The sequence below is a fragment of the Grampus griseus genome (assembly GCF_964374135.1).
Source record: "Grampus griseus genome assembly, chromosome: 7".
NCBI lineage: Eukaryota > Metazoa > Chordata > Mammalia > Artiodactyla > Delphinidae > Grampus > Grampus griseus.
Genome location: NC_139001.1, coordinates 59,560,019 through 59,579,181, shown reverse-complemented (window position 1 = coordinate 59,579,181; position 19,163 = coordinate 59,560,019). Strand labels below are relative to the sequence as shown.

The following is a 19,163-nucleotide window of genomic DNA, read 5'->3' as shown; positions in this document are numbered from 1 at the left end:
CCTTGCACTCAGTCAGCATCGCCCAACCACCTCCTCTTTGCTCTGAGTGACTCTGATCCGTGCTTCGTACTTTCCACCGTCCCCCCCTTCCCAACTCCGTACCTTTCCTCAGGCCCCCCGCACTCTCTAGACCCATTTGGACAGGACCATCTGGTCAGCATTTTTGTTCAGACTCATATACTGCCCTTTGGCCAGCTCCCTTACACCCATACGTGAGATGAAGAGGCACTTGGGCAGATGTCCCAGCTCGTTGGGATATAGACAGGCTGGACCTCTAATTGGAGACGAACCAGAATGTCATCGTTTTGGGGGGGGGGCGGTGTTGAGGGTGGGCAGAGAAGGTTCAGATAAGATTCCCATAGGTCCTGGGGTCCAGATTCAGAGTCCCTCACTTGGCTGCCACATCTCTCCTTAAAGGTGTCATTTTCAGCTTGACATTTTCACTGGAGGAAGAGGCATCCTTTTTGTCCACATTAGCTGTGTGCTGTGTGGAAAAGCGGTTGGCAATATCTCCTTTCCCAGTGAGGCTTACAAGGAATTTTTAATAAGGTGCTCCTCCACTCCCTAAAGTTTTCTTTCCAGATTGTTCTAACTCTCTGATGCAGTGTGCTTTAATTTTCCCCCCAAATTTAAATATACCTCAATGTATTTGATGGATGTTATTAAAAAATCATGTCCATGTTTATTGGGGCAAAATGCAATGATATTTTCAAAACATCAGGAATTTTATTTAAACCTACAATAAAATCAAGAATACCTATATATTACAAATAATTGGGAAACACAAATTCGTGTCTTATACTTTGGGTTTCCATAAGCATGGCACACTCATATCATATTGTTTAGATTTTGTGTTGACTGGTGGAAAGGTGGTTTCTTTCCTTCTAGCACTAGAGAGAGAATTTATAGGAAAGCCCGATGTAGCTATTTTCTGAGAATTGACATTTGAAGTTGAGTTTCTAGATTGCAGCAGAAATCAGTCTGTTTTTGTGTGTGATCAGAGGTTACTCTGTGTAGGACTGTTAAACTCCTCAGCTCTGCTTACAGTGGAGATGAGACATCTGGTGTCCTCGGGCCTCAAGACAGCCCAGTGTGGAGAATGCAAAGAGGCCAGAAAGCAATTCCCAGAAAACCTGATTACAAAAGGCTGGAAGGCTGACCTCTGAGGGCAGTGGCCAACAATCAAAATGACAGTGCTCGGAGAGCCTAGCAAAGTCTGCCTTGATCCAGGATGGCATTGAGACCAGGAGGGTCCTCTGGTCTGATGGGTGAGGCCTGGATAAAAGGGTTGCCAGCAGAGAAAGAACAAACAAAAACCGGACCAGGTGACTGCATTGCAGTTTTGTGTCATCTGTCAAGGTTGGGCAGTATTTCAGGCTAGAACTAGAGGTAAAAGGGACAAGAAATATCCTCTAGGGAAGGAGGCAGGCAAGGGCAAGCAGGCTGTGGACTGCATTGAGGGCCAGACTCGAGTCCCAGCCGAGGAGTGGACACGTAAGGAGTCAAGGTCAAAGTCCAGCCATGGGGCCAAGCACATGAGGTGGGATTTGGGGAAGGCTGTCGCTCTGTAACCCTTTCTACCCCTGCACACCTCCTCCCCACATGCCAGATACCTAGACACGTGGCACCCAGGGACCACTGTCCCTGCTGGTGGGGACAGAGCTTCCACTTGGATAAGGACTTGCTAGAGAGTCAGGGGCAGCTGGACCTACAAAATGGAGGCAGAGCCTGTAACTGAGCCGAGCTGGGGAAGGCAGATGTTGACAGAATAAATGCACTAAGAGTAATCACTTAAAGTTTCAACTCTGACTCCTTGTCATTTCTTGGAAACTTTTAATTTTTATATAATTTTAAATATACTCAGAAAAAATGCAAGAATAGCATAAAGAACTCCCCTAAGCTTTTTACTCCAATTCTGCCAATTATTTGCATTTTGCTTCGTTTTCTTTGTCATTCTTTGTCTTTTTCATTTGTTTCTGAATCATTTGTAATTTGAGACATTGTATTCCTCTATTACTAAATATTAAATATTTCAGGGTATGTTTCCATAGAACAAGGACATTTTCTTATATTACCACAACACAGTTACCAAAATCAGAAAATAATACTCAGACACCATCCATAATGTTTTGCTTTGTTTTTAACATCTTTATTGGAGTGTAATTGCTTTACAATGGTGTGTTAGTTTCTGCTTTATAACAAAGTGAATCAGCTATGCATATACATATATCCCCATGTCTCCTCCCTCTTGCATCTCCGTCCCACCCTCCCTATCCCACCCCTCTAGGTGGACACACAGCACCGAGCTGATCTCCCTGTGCTATGCGGCTGCTTCCCACTAGCTATCGGTTTTACATTTGGTAGTGTGTATATGTCCATGCCACTCTTAACTCCATCCCAGCTTGCCCCTCCCCTTCCCCATGTCCTCAAATCCATTCTCTACGTCTGCGTCTTTATTCCCGTCCTGCCCCTAGGATCTTCAGAACCATTTTTTTTCTTTAGATTCCATATATATGTGTTAGCATACAGTATTTGTTTTTCTCTTTCTGACTTACTTCACTCTGTATGACAGACTCTAGGTCCATCCACCTCACTACAAGTAACTCAATTTCGTTTCTTTATATGGCTGAGTAATATTCCATTGTATATATGTGCCACATCTTCTTTATCCATTCATCTGGCTATTGTAAATAGAGCTGCAGTGAACATTGTGGTACATGACTCTTTTTGAATTATGGTTTCCTCAGGGTATACGCCCAGGAGTGGGATTGCTGGGTCGTATGGTAGTTCTCATCCATAATGTTTTATAATTTCTCTTCTATTATTTTAAACTGTCAGAGATTGAAATTTAATTAAATTTCTTTTTTCTTCTGACAGTGTTGGGGGAGGGAGCACACACAATATTTTTTCTTCAAATGGATGACATGGAAGCCTTTTTCAAGTTTACAGAAAATACAGTTGGCAGCCGATGGCGCTACAACATAATGATACCAATTAGATAAGCCACCAGAGAGATCAGAGACGTTTCCAAGTGATATGCTTGCCCATTTGTTTGCCTTGGAATTAAATTTTTACAGTGCTGTCTGATTTTCAAGAATAAAACTGAAATCACCACTTGGTAAGAGCTGTATATATGATCTTTATCTTTTTGTCTTAAACTCAGGAAAGATCTATTGACAATGCAAATTCAATATATTTTCCAGATCTCCCCCAGTTGAGTTAAATGGAGATATAGCCCCCAAGTGAGGTGTCTAACAAGAAAGCGATAGTGAAATGTGTTCTTATAGCAAAAGCTATCCAAAATGTATTATTAGGAACAAAAGGACAAAATATCATGTACCATATGATCCCTTTTGTTTAAAGCCAATGGAGAGGTATATGTTGGCATGAGCATAGAAAAACTCTGGACCTTACAGAAGAAATGAGTGTCAGTGGTGAACTCAGCAGTAGCCTGGGTAGGTCAGTAGGTGGGAGGGGAGTGAGAGGGGAGAATTTTTTTTTTTCATTTTACAAACCGTGTAGTTTAAATTTTTTGCCATGTGCTTTTATTTATTTTATAGCAATAAAAATTTTTATACTAGAGAGGAAGAATGGGAGAGAAAAAGGGACAGTGGTAGTTAGAACAAAATAAAAAGGCAAACTTATTTAAAAATGATGTGCTTAGAAAGCGACAGCAATAGGCAGAATTATGAAAAAATAAGTTGGATATATAAAATGAATCATTTTCTACCATCATCTATTTATATATGGCTGCCAGTTTTTTTCAGCTAGATTCATACATGGGTCTCTTAAAACTAAATTTTCACTAACGAGTGCATTTTGGTGCTAATTCTGGTAGAGAAGACTGGCTGCTCTATCCCTCTGTACTTTCTTTTAAATTACAAAATTGATTAGTACTTAGAGATTTTTGATGAGTTAAGTTTAGGTCTTGTTTTATCAGCATCAACTGATCTTCATGCTTCTCCTGTCCCTTCTCTAAAAGCAAGAAGCTTATTCATAAAGAGCAAACAAACATCTCAGAGATATTTGACCGTGGACATCATGTGGTTTCAGATGGTTTCTTTCATTGTATCTTCAGATTATCAGATTTATTTATTTATTTTTTTTGCAGTACGCTGGCCTCTCACTGTTGTGGCCTCTCCCGTTGCGGAGCACAGGCTCCAGACGCGCAGGCTCAGAGGCCATGTCTCACGGGCCCAGCCGCTCCGCGGCATGTGGGATCTTCCCGGACCGGGGCACGAACCCATGTCCCCTGCATCGGCAGGCGGACTCTCAACCACTGCGCCACCAGGGAAGCCCCAGATTTATTTTTGTAGATCTTCATCCATTAGGCTTATTTCTCTTTCAGGCATTAATTTTTTAACTGGGAACGTAGCCCTTGGCCAAATCAGTATGAGAAGAAATCATGATGTAGAGGGAATGGGGACTAGTATTTATTGTGTGCCTGGGTTGTGAGGTGCTTTACCCGGGTTATCTCATTCAGTCCTTCAATCAACCATGAGGGGTATATGGTGATATTTCTGGTTTATTACTGGGGAACCTGAACCTCAGAATGTTTGAGAAATACTATCAGTAATCCATTCACTTACTCATTTGCTCAACAAATATTCATTGAAAGTCTGCTATGTTCCAGGCCCTGTGCTGGGTCTTAGGTACGCAGTGGGGGAATATACATGTGGTCCCTGCCCTCCATTAGCCTATAGTAGAAAAGAGGAGAGAGCCACTGGACCAGCACACACTCAGATACAGTACAGAACCACACAGTAACTGGGCACACTGACGGCAACGGTATGACACTGGGAGAGAAAATAACAAGAGACTCCTGTAAACTGGGAGCTAAGAGAAGGCCATGCGTAAGTGCAAGTGAGTGGAAATTGGCAAGGATGAGCAGTGGGAAGTGTGCTTCAGGCAGCAGGAGGCCTGGAGGGGAAATCTCAGTGTGCTGGAGGATCTCAAAGTGCCAATGTGATTGGAGACGAATAAAGGGGAAGAGTGTAGGAACTGAGGCTGGAGGGGCAGCTGGGGGCCAGGTCCAGTGAAGGCTCAAAAATCTTGTTAGCACCAGTGGCGGTTTGCAGGACCGGGTTGGGAATTCATGTTTGCCTAGATCCTAAAGCTTATATCCCCCCAACTCTTTCAGCCTTGCTCTTTCTCATGCCCTACCCCCTAGGACACAAGCCACTCTAGTGTTTTCTTCCACACTGTTTTCCAGAATGGCGAATGCACCGCTTTCATTATTGACACCTCCTAGTGCTCGTGAGGAGAGAAGTGGAGGCCTAGTCTGTTACTTGATGATACAGAGGGGATTAGAAAGTATGGGCCTGGGCGAGACGCCTAAGAGCACAGTCTGCAAGGAAAACAGTTCAGGTGATCTAGAGCAGAGAGGTGACAGGAGCCGGGAACCACTCAAGGAATTCAAGGAGTACGGTATTCCACAAGAAACAGAAGCTTCCAGGACCACACAGAGCTGTTAACTGGGATTCCCCAGATATAGGCAGTCCGTATATATGGGATTGGATTGACAAGGATGTTTCAAGGTTGTTGACAGCACCTTGGAGCAGAACTAGTAGAAATGTTACCAGTGAAGGGAGATGAAGAAAGTAGGCACCGAATGTGTGAGCAGAAAAGCTGCGGGAGTTTGCAATAAATTCAAGTAAAAAGGCTCCAAAGGTCAAGCACGTTTGAAGGTAAGAAGCAGCCGACTCCAGGCTGTCGAGTTCCGTCAGTGTATGAAACAGGCAGAAGTCACTGCCCTTGTGTAGCTTCCATTCGTGGATGTGGCAAAAACCGGGGTCCTGTATGCACAGTGGGCTTTCAGGTAGGAGTGGGGTTAAGGAGGTCAGGTGAGAGAAACCTGTGGATGCTTCTAGAGAAACTCGGTCAGAAAATAGCCACGGAAATGCATAGTACTTATGCCCCAGTGGTTTCGGGTTTTGAGGGACAAAGCCGGAAACTAAAGAAATGCCTCTAAAGTGGAAGTTCAGATACCTGTTTGGGCCACGAAAAGAGCCCCCTACCCACTGTCTTAGTCTGTTCAGGCTGCTATAACAGAATACCACAGACTAGGGGACTTTGAAACAACAGAAATTTATTCTTTCCAGTTCCGAAGGCTGGAAGTCTGAGATCAGGGTGCCAGCATGGTCGGGTAAGGGCCCTCTCCCAGGCTGCATAGAAGAGTACTGACCCCATTCATGGGGGCTTCCCCCTCCTACTTAAGCGCCTCCCAAAGGCCCCGCCTCCTAATACCGTTACCTTGGGTGCTAGGATTTCAGCATATGAATTTGGCGGGGATACAGCCAGACTATAGCACCTCCTGAATCACTACTCACCAATCCCCCTCCTACGCTGCCTGCTGCCCTTTGTAAGTACATTGTAGAGCAAGAATGCAAAGTCAAAATGTTGGTAGCTTGTTCTAATGGGATGACAGTCAGGGCTGTTACTTTCTGCGAAATGATCCTTTATTTTAGGTTTTTAAATGATTGATGCATCCTAATTTTGTATTATCAATATTTAAGCACTTTCTTGGAATTTGCATATTCCCATGGTATGTAGGACGATATTCCTGTTAGTTTTATAAGTGCTGGGCTTCATCATTTTAATTCAGGATAACTATACTTAATAGTCATCACTTTGAAGACGAATATGTTTAAATAAAATGTCAATCAACAGGTTTTTATATAAACAAGGAGGTAGCAGTTATTTAGAGACAACGTTCATAGTCTCATTTATACATTAGATGGACTGTAGTAGGTTCAGGCTTAGCAAAAAGAGAGTTTAGGAGGATTTCCTGTGCAATAACAGCTCCAGAACAAATTATTTTATGACTCAATGAAGTAGCATTGACCTACTGTGTGTGTATGTCTTCCTCTCAATTTGAGTTTTTCTAAGAGAAGCTCATGGCTATTTCAGTCCCTCAAAGATGCAGAGTGTGCACTAAAATTATAATCATTCATGAGCTCATTCATGAGCCTCCTGAAATCGCCGAACCTTTTAGTCATATTAAAAGCGCACGTGTGTTGAGTGTGCTTTGGCAAGAAATCCGAGGCTTTATCATCAAGTCTTAAGTACTTGGAGATTGTTTGGCCTTGAGGAACGAAGGGTCTTTACCACCCCTGCTCCCCGTATCTCTCTCTTCCCTCTCCGCTAATCTCAGGCCCCTTTGAGGGGCCACATCCAGGCCTGCCCTCCCCTTAAGGGCTTAATGCCTTCCTTATTTTCCCATCAAAACCGTTCTCCACACAGCAGCCAGAATGATCTTTTAAAAACACATGTCTGTTCTTGTCACTTCTCCAGTTAAACCGCTTCCAATTATAGTAGGATAAAGTTCCAAATTCCTCTCATGGCCTCCAAGGCCTCGCCTGTTTGGCCCGTGCACCGCTCTGTCCCCACTGCCTTCCCCTCTCCCGACACCCTCATCCTGACTCTCCTGCCAGAGACGCGTCTTTGTCTGCACACCACCCCTGTTCCCCCTCTACCTGGAAGGCCCTCTGGCCCTTACCTCCAAGCCCTCTCAGCCTCAGATTTCACGTCCTTGCCCTGACTCCCAGATCTGAATTTGCGCCACGCTCTACCACCCAGCCACGTTTTCAGTACCTTTTTTACTTCTATCCCCTGGGACCACTGCCCTGAGATGATTGTATGATCACGTGAGAATGGCTGTCCCCATCCCTAGAAGCAGATGATTGTATGATCACGTGAGGATGGCTGTCCCCATCCCTAGAAGCAAAGCCCCTGGGGATCCCACTGTGAGGACCCCACTGTGCTTCTCTTTTCCCCTTGACTGCTTTAGTGAATGCATTTTTCTCTCCCTTTCCCTCCGGGCTAATCTGACTCATCTCTGTGACTGAGTGAGGGCTGCCTAAGCTGTATTCCTCACCGCCCTGCTCTCACTTGAGGGAATCTGAGGGACCCTCCACCTATGGGTTGGGATCTCTGCACCTTCACAGACCAGGAGGAGAGAGAATTTCAAACAGGAAGTTTCTGTGGGAGACTGTATTTGCTTACTTGCAGCAGCATCTTACTCGGGCTTCATTCTAGAATTCTTAAGCGATTCAGGTTTGGGAAACTTCCTCCATTAGAGCTATAGTTGTGATTATTGCCCTCCCAACTACAGCTCTTGCAGGTTACTCATGAATTAAAAATGGCCAGGAGTTGGCAAACAGATTTTGCCTCCATTTAGGTATATCTATATTAGAGCCGAAGGATGAATTAAACATCACTGAAGAAGAGGCAATAGAAGTTCTCTGTGCCTGTTAGGTCGATGCTAGAGAAATCAAGAAACAAGGAAAAAGAATAAGCCGGCAGTAAGAGGTAAACTCGGTCCAGCCAGTGATCTGCTGTGAGAGAAGCAGTACATATGGCTCTAAAAGGGTAAAAAGAAAAATTCTGCATGAAGGTTTCCCTCTACAACTGCTTTACTTTTTCCCCTTCTCCTCTTCACATGTTTAAGAATTTTCTAGATCTCTGGGATTTTAGAGCAATGTGCCATGTCCGTTTTCCCACCATCCATTACACATACAGAAGTGGTGAAAGAACTCTTGCCAAGAAACAGAAAAGGGGGGGGGGGCTATACTTTACCTCCCTATTCTAAGTTATTTTACCGCATAATCAGGATACTTTCAGAGAAGGTACAGGCAACCTGTTTGTCATTACATTTCATGAACTCAGCTTTAATACTTTGGGAGACCCTAGTACAGATGTGATGAATGGGACGTGATGACACGACATATCCCCACACCCCTGGTAGAGTCCCCTCTATTCTTCTGCAACCCTGGACACTGCCCACCATGAGCTGTCATTAGCATGTCCCTGTTCTGAGCACATGTGCATCGCCCCTACCCTCAGGTGTTCACAGCAAGGCCTGTCGATCATCCTCATGGCTTCCTGTTTTTAATGTTTTTCTAGAGTTGATATCCCAGCCTAAGGATGTTATTTACGTTTTTCCTGAAACCTGAAGATCTCCTAGGTGGATGGGGTTGGTGGCAAAAGGCAGGGGACAGTTGCTGGGAAGGCTTGTACCCAAAGCTGAGGTCCGCACCTGGCTGCTGTGGAATGTGGTGACAGTTGCGTGCTGGCAGCCTAGATGCCTTGGCAGTGGGCAGCAGCTCAGAGAACACCCAGGAAAGCCCTCAGTGTGTCAGGAAAGCCTTGACTTCCAGGGTGGGGAGTTCCGCCCCACTGGGACCCCTTCTTCTCTTGTCACAGAGGATCTAGCTAGGGTTCAGGCTGCCGGCCTTTATTCTCTGTGTGTCCTGCTTGGCAAATTGAGACTGGCCTTTAGAATATGACATATGTCTACTATGTCCCCTCCTCCAGCAGACACCACCCAACTTTTATATCTGGCTCCTAGGCTACAGCTGGGCCATGTGGGGCCATTGCGCGGAGTAGAGAAAGGTACCCCCCGCTCTGGGTGGCAGCAGCCCCAGCCTGGGGCTCAAGGCTGTGCAGCAGAGCTGGATTTGCCCACAGCCTCCCTCGGCCTGGTAGCTGCTCTGCCAGCCTCCCAGCCAGCCTTCCTCGGTGGCTTTGGGGGGACAGTGAAGGGGCTGAGACATGGACCAGGTTTTAACCTTCCTAAGACTGTCATCTTTTGTCTTTTCTCAGAAAACATTAGGATAGCCAGTGGCATATCTCCACCTTGATTTAAGAACAGGCTTCTGGCCTCACTAGCCTGAGGATTTCTTCCCTGCACTGACTTTGCTTTAAAAACTGGCCAATTGTAATTTAGAGGGTTTTTTTTTTAAGATTTTTGTTAACCCAAATCAGTTCTGATGGCTGAAAGGCTTTACTTACTTTCGTTCAGTTATTTCTGGGCTTTCTCTCCTGGGCTCTTCCCTTCTCCTTGGACTCTTTTGCCATGTGGGTATGAAAGCAGGCAGTATATTATAAAATTACTTTAGAACATCTATTCTTTAAATTCTTATTTCTCCATAGCTCCCTTTAGCAGACAGGTCAGTGGATGTATTGTGGGTCTTTATATTGTGTGTATCAACAGCCTCAGTAATGAGAAGTCACTTAGAGAGTGTTCTTCCCTAAAGCTGGACACTCTGCTTGGGAAATATCGTCAAATATATTGGGATTAGTTTGACCAATTCTTGATCGTTTCTTACTACTACAGTAATCATGTATTAAGTGCCTAATATGTGCTGGGCACTTCTCTAGATTTTATTTCTCATCCTCCCAATGGCCCTGAAAGATGGGTGATATTATCCCAGGAAACTGAGGTAAGTAACTCACTCAGGTTCACACAGGTGGCACGTGGCAGAATCAGAATTAAGACCCCTTTCTTGTGTGATTCCAGCATCTGCGCGCTTTCCGTTACATCAGAGGCGCTTGGGTTTTTCCACTGAAGTTCTCTGAATGTAGAGGAAATCAATACATAACGCCTTGGGTCTAGACCCTTTGTAGCTAGAAGTAGCCAGAAGCAAGCTCAAACTTCCTTTGAAGTTGCATGTGCTTTAATCTTTAAAATTTATGCAGATTTAGTTTTCTGCTCCATAATATAAAAGTAATGCTTTAAACTATTTGACATAGAATAAAATGGTAAGCTCTAGGAAGAGCTCCTGTTAACCCTTGTCACATACCCTCTTGCCCTGCTGGGCGCTACACTAGGGGGATCTGCACACCTCAGTTTGAGAAGGGCAGCATTGCACCATGATGCATCTCAGTTAAATTCTTAGTTCTACCGGTTTTGTTGATAACCCTTTCAGGTATGGAGCAGCCTGTCATTTGGCCAATCTACAACCATAGACGTCTTTCTAACAGAGAATAGAACCCCTAACACTTCATAGGCAAATCCTAATTTGGTCTTTGTTGATTCTTCATGGAGATCTTTGATTGACATCTGTCTGGCTGGAAGTTGAGAGATTATTTAATTCTGTGGTTTGTAAACTTTTCTTTTTTAGAAGCAAGAGTCATCTTTCAAATGAAATTACTCTTAGAACTCTAAATATATATCAGCTAAAAGTGAAGACGCTCTAGTTGAAGGTTCTGCTTCCATGGTACCCTTGCCTGAGGGTCCTCCAAGGAGCCCAGGGTTCTGCAGAAATAGGTTTTAAAAACCCATTGCACCCACTCCCCACCCTCCAGCTCTGGCAACCACCAATCTGTTCTCTGTATCTCTGAGTCTGTTATATTTATATATTTTGGATATTAACCCCTTATCAGATACATGATTTGTAAACATTTTCTCCCATTTAGTAGGTTATTTTTTCATTTTGTTGATTGTTTCTTCTGCTGTGCAAATACTTTTCAGTTTAATGTAGTCCCACTTACTGATTTTTGCTTTGATTGCCTTTGCTTTTGCTGTCAAATCCAAAAAAAGTCATGCCAAGACCAACATCAAGGAGCCTACAGCCTATGATTTCTTCTAGGAGTTTAATGGTGTCAGGTCTTACGTTCGAGACTTTCATCCATTTTGAGTTAATTTTTTTGTATGGTGTAAGATTGTGGTCCAGTTTCATCCTTTTGCATGTGGCTGTCCAGTTTTCCCAGCACCTCCTTTGTTGTAAATTAAGTGACCATATACGTGTGGGTTTATTTCTGGGCTCTGTGTTCTGTTCCATTCATCTATGTATCTAATACATTATTTTTAAATTCAATTCAGCGATGACATTTATGGAACAGTTAGAAATTTGCACTTGACTGGATATTATTGAGACATTGTTACATTTCTTAGTTGTGATAGTGGTGTTATGGTTTTGTTTGGAGGAAGAAAAGAATCCTTACCTTTTAGAGATTCCTACTGAAATATTTATGGATTAAATGATATATGTGGAATTTGCTTCAAAATAACTGAGAGGGGCAAGTGGATAGGATTGTAGATGAAATAACATTAGTCATGAGTTCATAATTATTGAGGATGGATGTTAAGTATGCGGTGTGGTATTCTTTCTATTTTTATATATGTTTGAAAATGTCCATTCACATTCCCGAAGTCAACGATAAGTGTTAATATCCTATTATGTGCAAGACAGGGTACCCTGTTTTGCAGGAGATCGATGTTTCACAAGTGCATGGGGCCTTGTCTGCTTGTTCTCTGCAGTAAGCGCAGTGTCTAGGACACAGTCTGCACATAGTAGATGCTCAGTACAAACACACGCGGAAGCCCAGCCCGCACTCTGCGCCCCAAACGGCTGCTCTGTTTTCTGCTCCCAGGAGTGGCAGCCCTGGTAACATGCTCCAACTAGGTCTGAGCCAAGCTCAGACCTAGTGCTATGGAGTTGAAGGAAGGCAGAGTCCTGTTCATTTAGGAGTCAGCAAGGTGCTTCCCTGGAGTTCATGGAAATTGACATTGAGGTGCCTGAGACAAATTTCATCCAAAACAACATCTCTAAGCAAAGCAAAATTGCTCCTTTAATTTAACATGAATTATTTCTTTCAGGAGCCTGTTAATGTAGTTGCTAACAGTGACAGGAATACCTCAAAAGGCTGTAGGGGGTCATAGAACCTTCTTAGAACATAACCTAGCCCATCTGCTCTCTCTGAGCCTGTTTTGTTCAGAGTCCAGCATAATATTATGCCCAGAAGTGTGCTTTGATCAGTGCTTTCTCATGAGGAAGAAAAGTAGATAGTATCATAAGCAAGTGGAAAAGCAGAATTGGGGAATTATCAAAGGAAATGTCAGGAATGCAGGGTGATGGATTGGTCCCATGTGTACGTTGGAGTGATTAGTTAACTCAGAGGCGGAGAAAAATCATGATTTTAAATGTTTGCGTGCAGGTGTTAGTATAGTTGCCTCAGAACGAGAAGAAAACAGGATTAAAAAAAAAAAAAAAAAGCTAGTCACATCTTGACTAGAAGAAGGCTCTTTTGAGAACTCGTCAATGTTACTTTACAAACACCATTCAAATCTACCAAATGGGCCAGATGGCTGCTCAAATACTGCATGCTGCCAGCTGCCCATTGCTACAGATGAAGTCTTTTCTGCTGACGTTTGTGTAACCCACAGGCACGTTATAGAGTGTTGATTCCTTTGGTGCTGTTTAACATTTATGTGTCATCATAATTATAAACCATAAATATACATGACACCACGCAATAAATAAAATTGCCCAGCTTTTCACTCTGAAAGGGGAGGAGGCTGTACTGATTACCTGAGAAGAGACGATGTCTTACACTCACTTTCCATTCTTCATAAATGTCACTCCTCTCTTGTTGGGTGCTCTACCTGCATGCTTTACGCTCGCCAAGCCTTATCCCTTCCAAACAGCACAGACTCCCAAGGCTAATGTGTATCGCTGAGCCCCAGGTTTTAAAGCAGGCCTGGACCAAAAGTTAGGGGGAGACAATTCAGGGGAATCCACGTAGTTCTAAATGAAGCCAAACTATTGTATTTGACAACAAATCGAAAGTTCTTGGGAGGTCACATAACGGGCAGGTGTACTGTGTAAAAGGAAGTTGGTAAATGGCGATGAATCAGCTTCTTTCAAAACAGACATTTTCTAGAGATGCATTTCTTTTGGCTTTGAAAGACAGTTGATTCAGTGCTATTCACCTGTTAAGAAGGCGGCACTTTTATTCGTATCTGCATCTGCAAAAACCAAATGTCTTTTCCCTCCTCAAAATCCTGAGCGTGTGTTTGAGAGCACGAGAGGCTTGGCGAGAGGTGGAGGGGAGGGTAAGAGCCCGCACCGTTTGGTTAATCAGCCGCAAATACATGGAGGAACGGGCTGTGATAGAACTCCCTCCCCAACAGGGGCTCTTTCAGTCTCATCCGGGAAGACCTCTTTAGAACACAGCATTTTTATTTTAGGCCCCAGAGCCCAGACAGCACGCTCCATGGCTCTATAAATACAAGACTCAGATGCTTCCTGACACCCAGCGTTTCTGCTTCTTAACATGTAAATACGTGAATGTTCAAAGTGAGTAAATATCCGTACCCTGAGTTTACAATCTTGTCTTTCAGAAGTATCGACAGTACATGGCAGGACTTCTGGCTCCTCCTTATGGTGTTATGGAAACAGGCTCTAACAATGACAGTAAGTGAAAAACATGAACATTTTGGATATAAAAGTCTGTTGTGCGGCATGTGTGTTCATGTGACACAAAAATACTTCCTACACCAGCTTGACAGTAAGTCTCCAGACTCTCTTGTGGATAAACAGACCCACCAGCCCACACTTGAGTTATTTTAAAAAATTGTTCCTGTAGTGTAATTTCGTGGTCTGAGCTGATAGAGGGAGGTATGCTCTGGTACTAGTTGGAACTTCAGCATGCGTTCCCAAAATACCTTCATTTTAAAGTGTTGTTTCTGGGCTCTTTTAAAAATGGGGTTCAAGAACTGTGTTTGTCGTAGACCCCTGAGAGCCACACCTCTTGCTTCCTTTGATGCTACTGACCAAGGAGAGAAGCAGCGGGATTCATTCTTTCTTCTTCTTAAATCGTGGCCTCTTCCAATTCCAGGCCTTTTGTAAGAGATCTGGAATCAGCCAGGTGAGTCTCTGGCTGATCATAAAAGAAAGGAAGTTTTTCTCTGTGATGCTCTTTTCTAATGGGTGCCCACGAGACTCGAAGAAATCCTGTGTCCTGAGTCTGTTTATCTGTTCGTGCATGTCAGAAGCACCTTTTCAGCACTCGATACCATCCCTGGGAGTTGCTCGTTGAGGCTCTGGGTCCCCTTACCTGGCTCTTGTCCGTATATGTGTTACGAGGCAGCGAGCCCCGGGGTTTCTGAAGCTGTGGCGCTTCAACACTGACACACTGATGGGTCGAGCAGTACTTCCACTCCAAGCATCTTCAGAGCCAGAGCCACCCTTCCCATCCTCTTCCTACCTCCTTGAATTCCCACTCTCATTTTCACGCTCAGACTTGTCACTCTCTACAGGTGACCCTCCTTCCCGCCTGACCAGGATCTTAAGTGAGCTTCCGTCCCCTCTGTTTCCCAGTTTCTGGGCAGCCTGTGCCCTCTCTTTCTCTGTTTCTCTTCTGTCCTTGGAGAGGTGGGTATTGGAGGGCAGATCTCTCTTTCCTTTCATTTCTTCCCCTGTTCTTGATTTTTCTCCCCTGGCTGATCTAGGGATGACCAGTAACTGAACTGGAAATCCCAGCTCTGCTGTCTCCTAGCTGTGTGACTTCCGTTAAGGCACTTAGTGTCTCTGTGCCTCAGTTTCCTCATAGGATCGTTGTGAGGATTAAATGAAGCATAACGTGTCAAATGTTAAGAAGCAAATGTGCCGGGCGTATAATAAGCACCCAGGTGATGTGAGCTATTATTTCCTCACCACCAGTTACTCTTTAACCCCTCAAAGTCTTCCTTCTGCCGTATACTTCTTGACTCAAGCCATCTGAATTCTCCAGTGACCAACCAATAGCCAGCCTCAGTCATTACTATTACACCCTCTCTATGACTGGGTAAGATTTTCCATGTTCGGACGCCATCCTCCCTTGGGTCCCAGCTTCCACTGCATTATCCTGGTTTTCTTGTATCTCTCTGGCCCCTTGTATTCTTTCATGGGTATTCTTCCCCTCAGCTAGAAGTTCAGACAGCCTTGGCTATTTTTCTCTTTTTTCCTCTATACCGACCCCTCCACCGTTGCATCCTTTCTTGCAACTGATACAAATCTGTTTGAGTCTTACAAAGGGCAGCCTAACTTTCCAAGTGACTACTGATCTCATTCTCTTTCCACCCAGATGTCCTCCTGGTCTCTTGCACTCAAAATATCAGTAACGGAATACATCGTGATTCCCACAAACCATCCTTCCTCCTGAAAGTGTATTTCCATTCATAACTCCACTGTCCTCCCATACCAGGTACTAAACCTCCACTGTTTTGGGGTCCTCTTTTCTCTCACCTCCACCCCCCTGAAGTTAATCACTTGTCCATCCCTTGTTCCTTCCTCTGTAGTGTTCATATTCTTTCTTTTCCCTCCCCTCTGCAGCCCCCTGGCTGAGGGCCTCATCACCCTTGACCTGAGAGCAAAGATGGCTCAACTGGCTTTGAACCTTCATTATTTCACTCTTGGTGTACCCTACACCTGACTTACACAGAACTTTTTTAATTTACTTTTTATTATGAAACATTTCAAGCATACAGAATGATACAGTTAATACCTGTATTGTCATCACTTTAATTAATATTAAACTTTAATACTTAAATAAGATTAGTAATAATTTGATAGGTATTTTCATATTATTATTTTGCCATATTTCCTTCTTCTAATCATATATATCCATTTCACCCCAAATACTTCAGCAGGCATTTTTGAAAATACAGACTTTTCCATGCAAAAACCACACCATTATCATACCTAATTACTGGTATGATTTTCCTTAATAATATCCACCACTCAATCCACGTCCGAATTTCCCCAACTGAATGTCTTTGTAGTTAGTTAATCGTTCAAACTGCGCTTCCATGAAGGACTGTGCCATTGCCTCTGGTTTTTATGTCTTAGGTGTCTTTTAATTTTGAAAAGTCTCTTCCCTCCTTTTTCTTGATCATACCACTCTGTTGCTCAGAACCTTTAATGCTGGTCCATGGCCAGGCATAGAAGGTGAAATTCCAAGACTTCTAATGCCTTAGCCCGACTTGCAAGTTCCTGCATGGCCTGAGAGCACGTTTTCAGTATTATTTCTCTACAGATACCCTAATTTCTATCCGCTCTGATACGATGATTTGTACAACTGTGTGTTTATCTTATTAAACCTCCTAGAAAGTAAGCTTCTGTTACAACCCTGTATCTCCTCATTAGTCAACTCTAGTCCTTTCAAATGGTCGTTGGATGGATGGATAAATGGATGGATGAGCTCAAGACGAATTTCAGAGTGCTGGCATTGGGCCACGCTTACTCTTTCTGGCAGATCCGAGAACTGATGGCAAACATGTTCATTAATACTCTGCTCGAGAGGACAACCCTCTCTGTCCCCTTGTTTCCTGCCTGAGCTGTTATGTCCCGATACTATCCCAGGTTGGGGGTCAAAGTTTAATTAGGGTATGTTTCCTAATAATCTATTCTTTTCTTACCCCTCCTGCTTACTGCTGCCTATTAGGATGGGCACTCGGTGCTTTTAATGCCAATATTTTAAGTCCTGTATGGCCCCTTATTAAACACATAAAGTCCTGCTTACTCAGAATTTGGATGTACTGCATTTTTGCATTGCAAACCCCCTCACACCACCCCAGTAGTTCTAAGCTAGGTGCAAGCCACACATCAAAACCACCTGGACTTCTGTCGCTTCAGTATAAGGCCACTTGTTCTCACTGTCCTGGGGCCAGTAAGCTCTGCTGGGGCTGGTGACCTTCCAGTGCGGCCACCCTTACCATGGCAGAGTAGCAGACCCAAAGGAAGTGCAAAGGACCAGTGCCAGCCTGGACCGAGTGCTCATGAAATGTGTGTAAATGAGTGAATGGACGAATGATTAACTTATTTGCTAAGAAAATTGAGACACCCCTGGAAACAGCCATTGCCTGCTGGGACCTAACTTGGAAGCAGCAGCGGTTTGCTTTGCCCAAAATAAAAGTTGTGTGCTAGTAGTAGTCTTTATGCGCGACCTGCCCCCAGGTTCAAATCCCTGGAGCGGTGTCAGGGGGTTTGCCTTGGAAAAATACAATCCGTGCAACTTAAGAGTTGATGTGTTCGTCTAAAATTCTGAGTGTTCTGGTGCCCAAGACAGAGTAATTGCTCTGAGACAGTTGCTCACATGGTGTAAAGTAAGCAGGGCTGGATTTTCACCTCTAGGAGAGTAAAGCATATGGTAGAAAAGCAAAATAAGTATGAGATTTTCTTGTCTGGCACCCAGCCCTGCTCCTGATTCATTGATTTATTTATGTTACAGACTTTGGTAGGTGCTGCTATGTTTCTAAGCAGCATTATGTACGTTTTTATGGAAAGACAAATTGAAAACGCCAAAATGTTACTTGGTTTGATTCAGCACGGGATTTCATTGCCATTTTGCAAGTTGATCTTACAGCTCATGCTCTTTCTCTCTCTCTTTCCTCTTCTAGGGATTCCTGACAAGGAGAACGTGAGTAGCTACTCTGTCTCTGCCTAATTTCTAAAAACTGTCATAAGGTAAAAAAAATAATTGTGGTAACGCTACCATCAAAGAGAGCTCTTTATCCACATTCAGCAGAGCAGTAAATATTTTTCTAATCTTATTCTGGCGTCTTTGGTGAGTCACTTTGAAATACGAAGGGGAGAAGTTTGATTGCTCTGACGTGGTCGTCACATGTCCTTGATGTTAACTAGTCCGAAGAAAGGTTATTCTAGGGACAAACAGTATAATTGATAAGTGTTTTCCTTTTCCCATGATGCATACATGGCAGTAGAGAGAACCACTAGTTTAACAGCACATAGAAAATGAGCTGTTTTTCCTTAGTAGGAATACAAAATATGAGATTTCAGGCCAGTTGATTTTATAATTGTATCCAAGTGCACTAGAGTCAATATTTCTCTTTGAAGTTGAAAATAATGAATTGCTTGAATTGGTCAGGGCAAACAGGTAAGAGAGTAGGTGCTTTAGGATAAACCTGTCACCAAGAACCAGTGCCAAGTACTCCTTCTAAGGCTGGTAGGGGTGTAGCGGCATTGTCTTTGCATGCAAATAATAACGACATTAACTGGAATCTAAATTTAGACAACAACATGGAAGGGTTAATACGGAAGTGTGTAGGGATTCATCTGAAGTGGTGCTTGGTGGCTGTCAATTGTATTGACTTGTCATTGTGTTCCGCAGTTGCTGTACCCAAGTGACAGTGCTACAGAACTGTCTCCCTTTTCTGTCCTTTCCCTGCTTCGGGGCTGGTGTCTGTGGTAATTTCAGACTGTTTCTGTATTGCTTTTCAGAGGTCTGACTCTAGCTTTCTTAGGTCCTCCTGTTTTCAGAATGTTGGTTTTAAAGGGCTGGTTGGGAATTCTGGTCCACTGCTATACCACTACAAATTTAGGTTCAAGACCTAGCAACGTCACTTCAAATGTCACACCAAATCCTCGTTGACTTGGTTCAGCAGAGGACTTCAGTTCCTAGCTGTGGGACTTTGTGCAAGCCACTTGGCTTCTCGAAACATCCTTGCCTCGTCTTGAAAATGTGGGTGTTGGTTGTGACTACCTTAAGAGGCCATCGTGAATACTGAGTGAGAGAATCTGTGGAAAGCATAGAGAGTCATATAATAGAGCTCAGTAAAGGTGAGGACTGTTGCAATAATTATTATTTTATCAAGTCTT

General features: G+C 43.7%; 1 protein-coding gene across 11 annotated transcripts in view; it reads left to right on the top strand.

Moving 5' to 3' along the window:
* RAPGEF4 (Rap guanine nucleotide exchange factor 4) overlaps positions 1-19,163 on the top strand; it is a gene marked incomplete at both ends in the record, with an annotated part of 319,238 nt that overhangs the window by 167,884 nt on the left and 132,191 nt on the right. For 10 of the 11 annotated variants that reach the window (XM_082657688.1, XM_082657697.1, XM_082657691.1 and 7 more), the window contains 2 exons: positions 13,907-13,979; positions 17,945-17,964. The exons of the other annotated variant lie outside the window; for it this stretch is intronic. In XM_082657688.1, the coding sequence (XP_082513814.1) occupies positions 13,907-13,979; positions 17,945-17,964 (93 nt within the window). The remainder of the gene's footprint in view (positions 1-13,906; positions 13,980-17,944; positions 17,965-19,163) is intronic. 11 annotated transcript variants of the gene reach the window in all.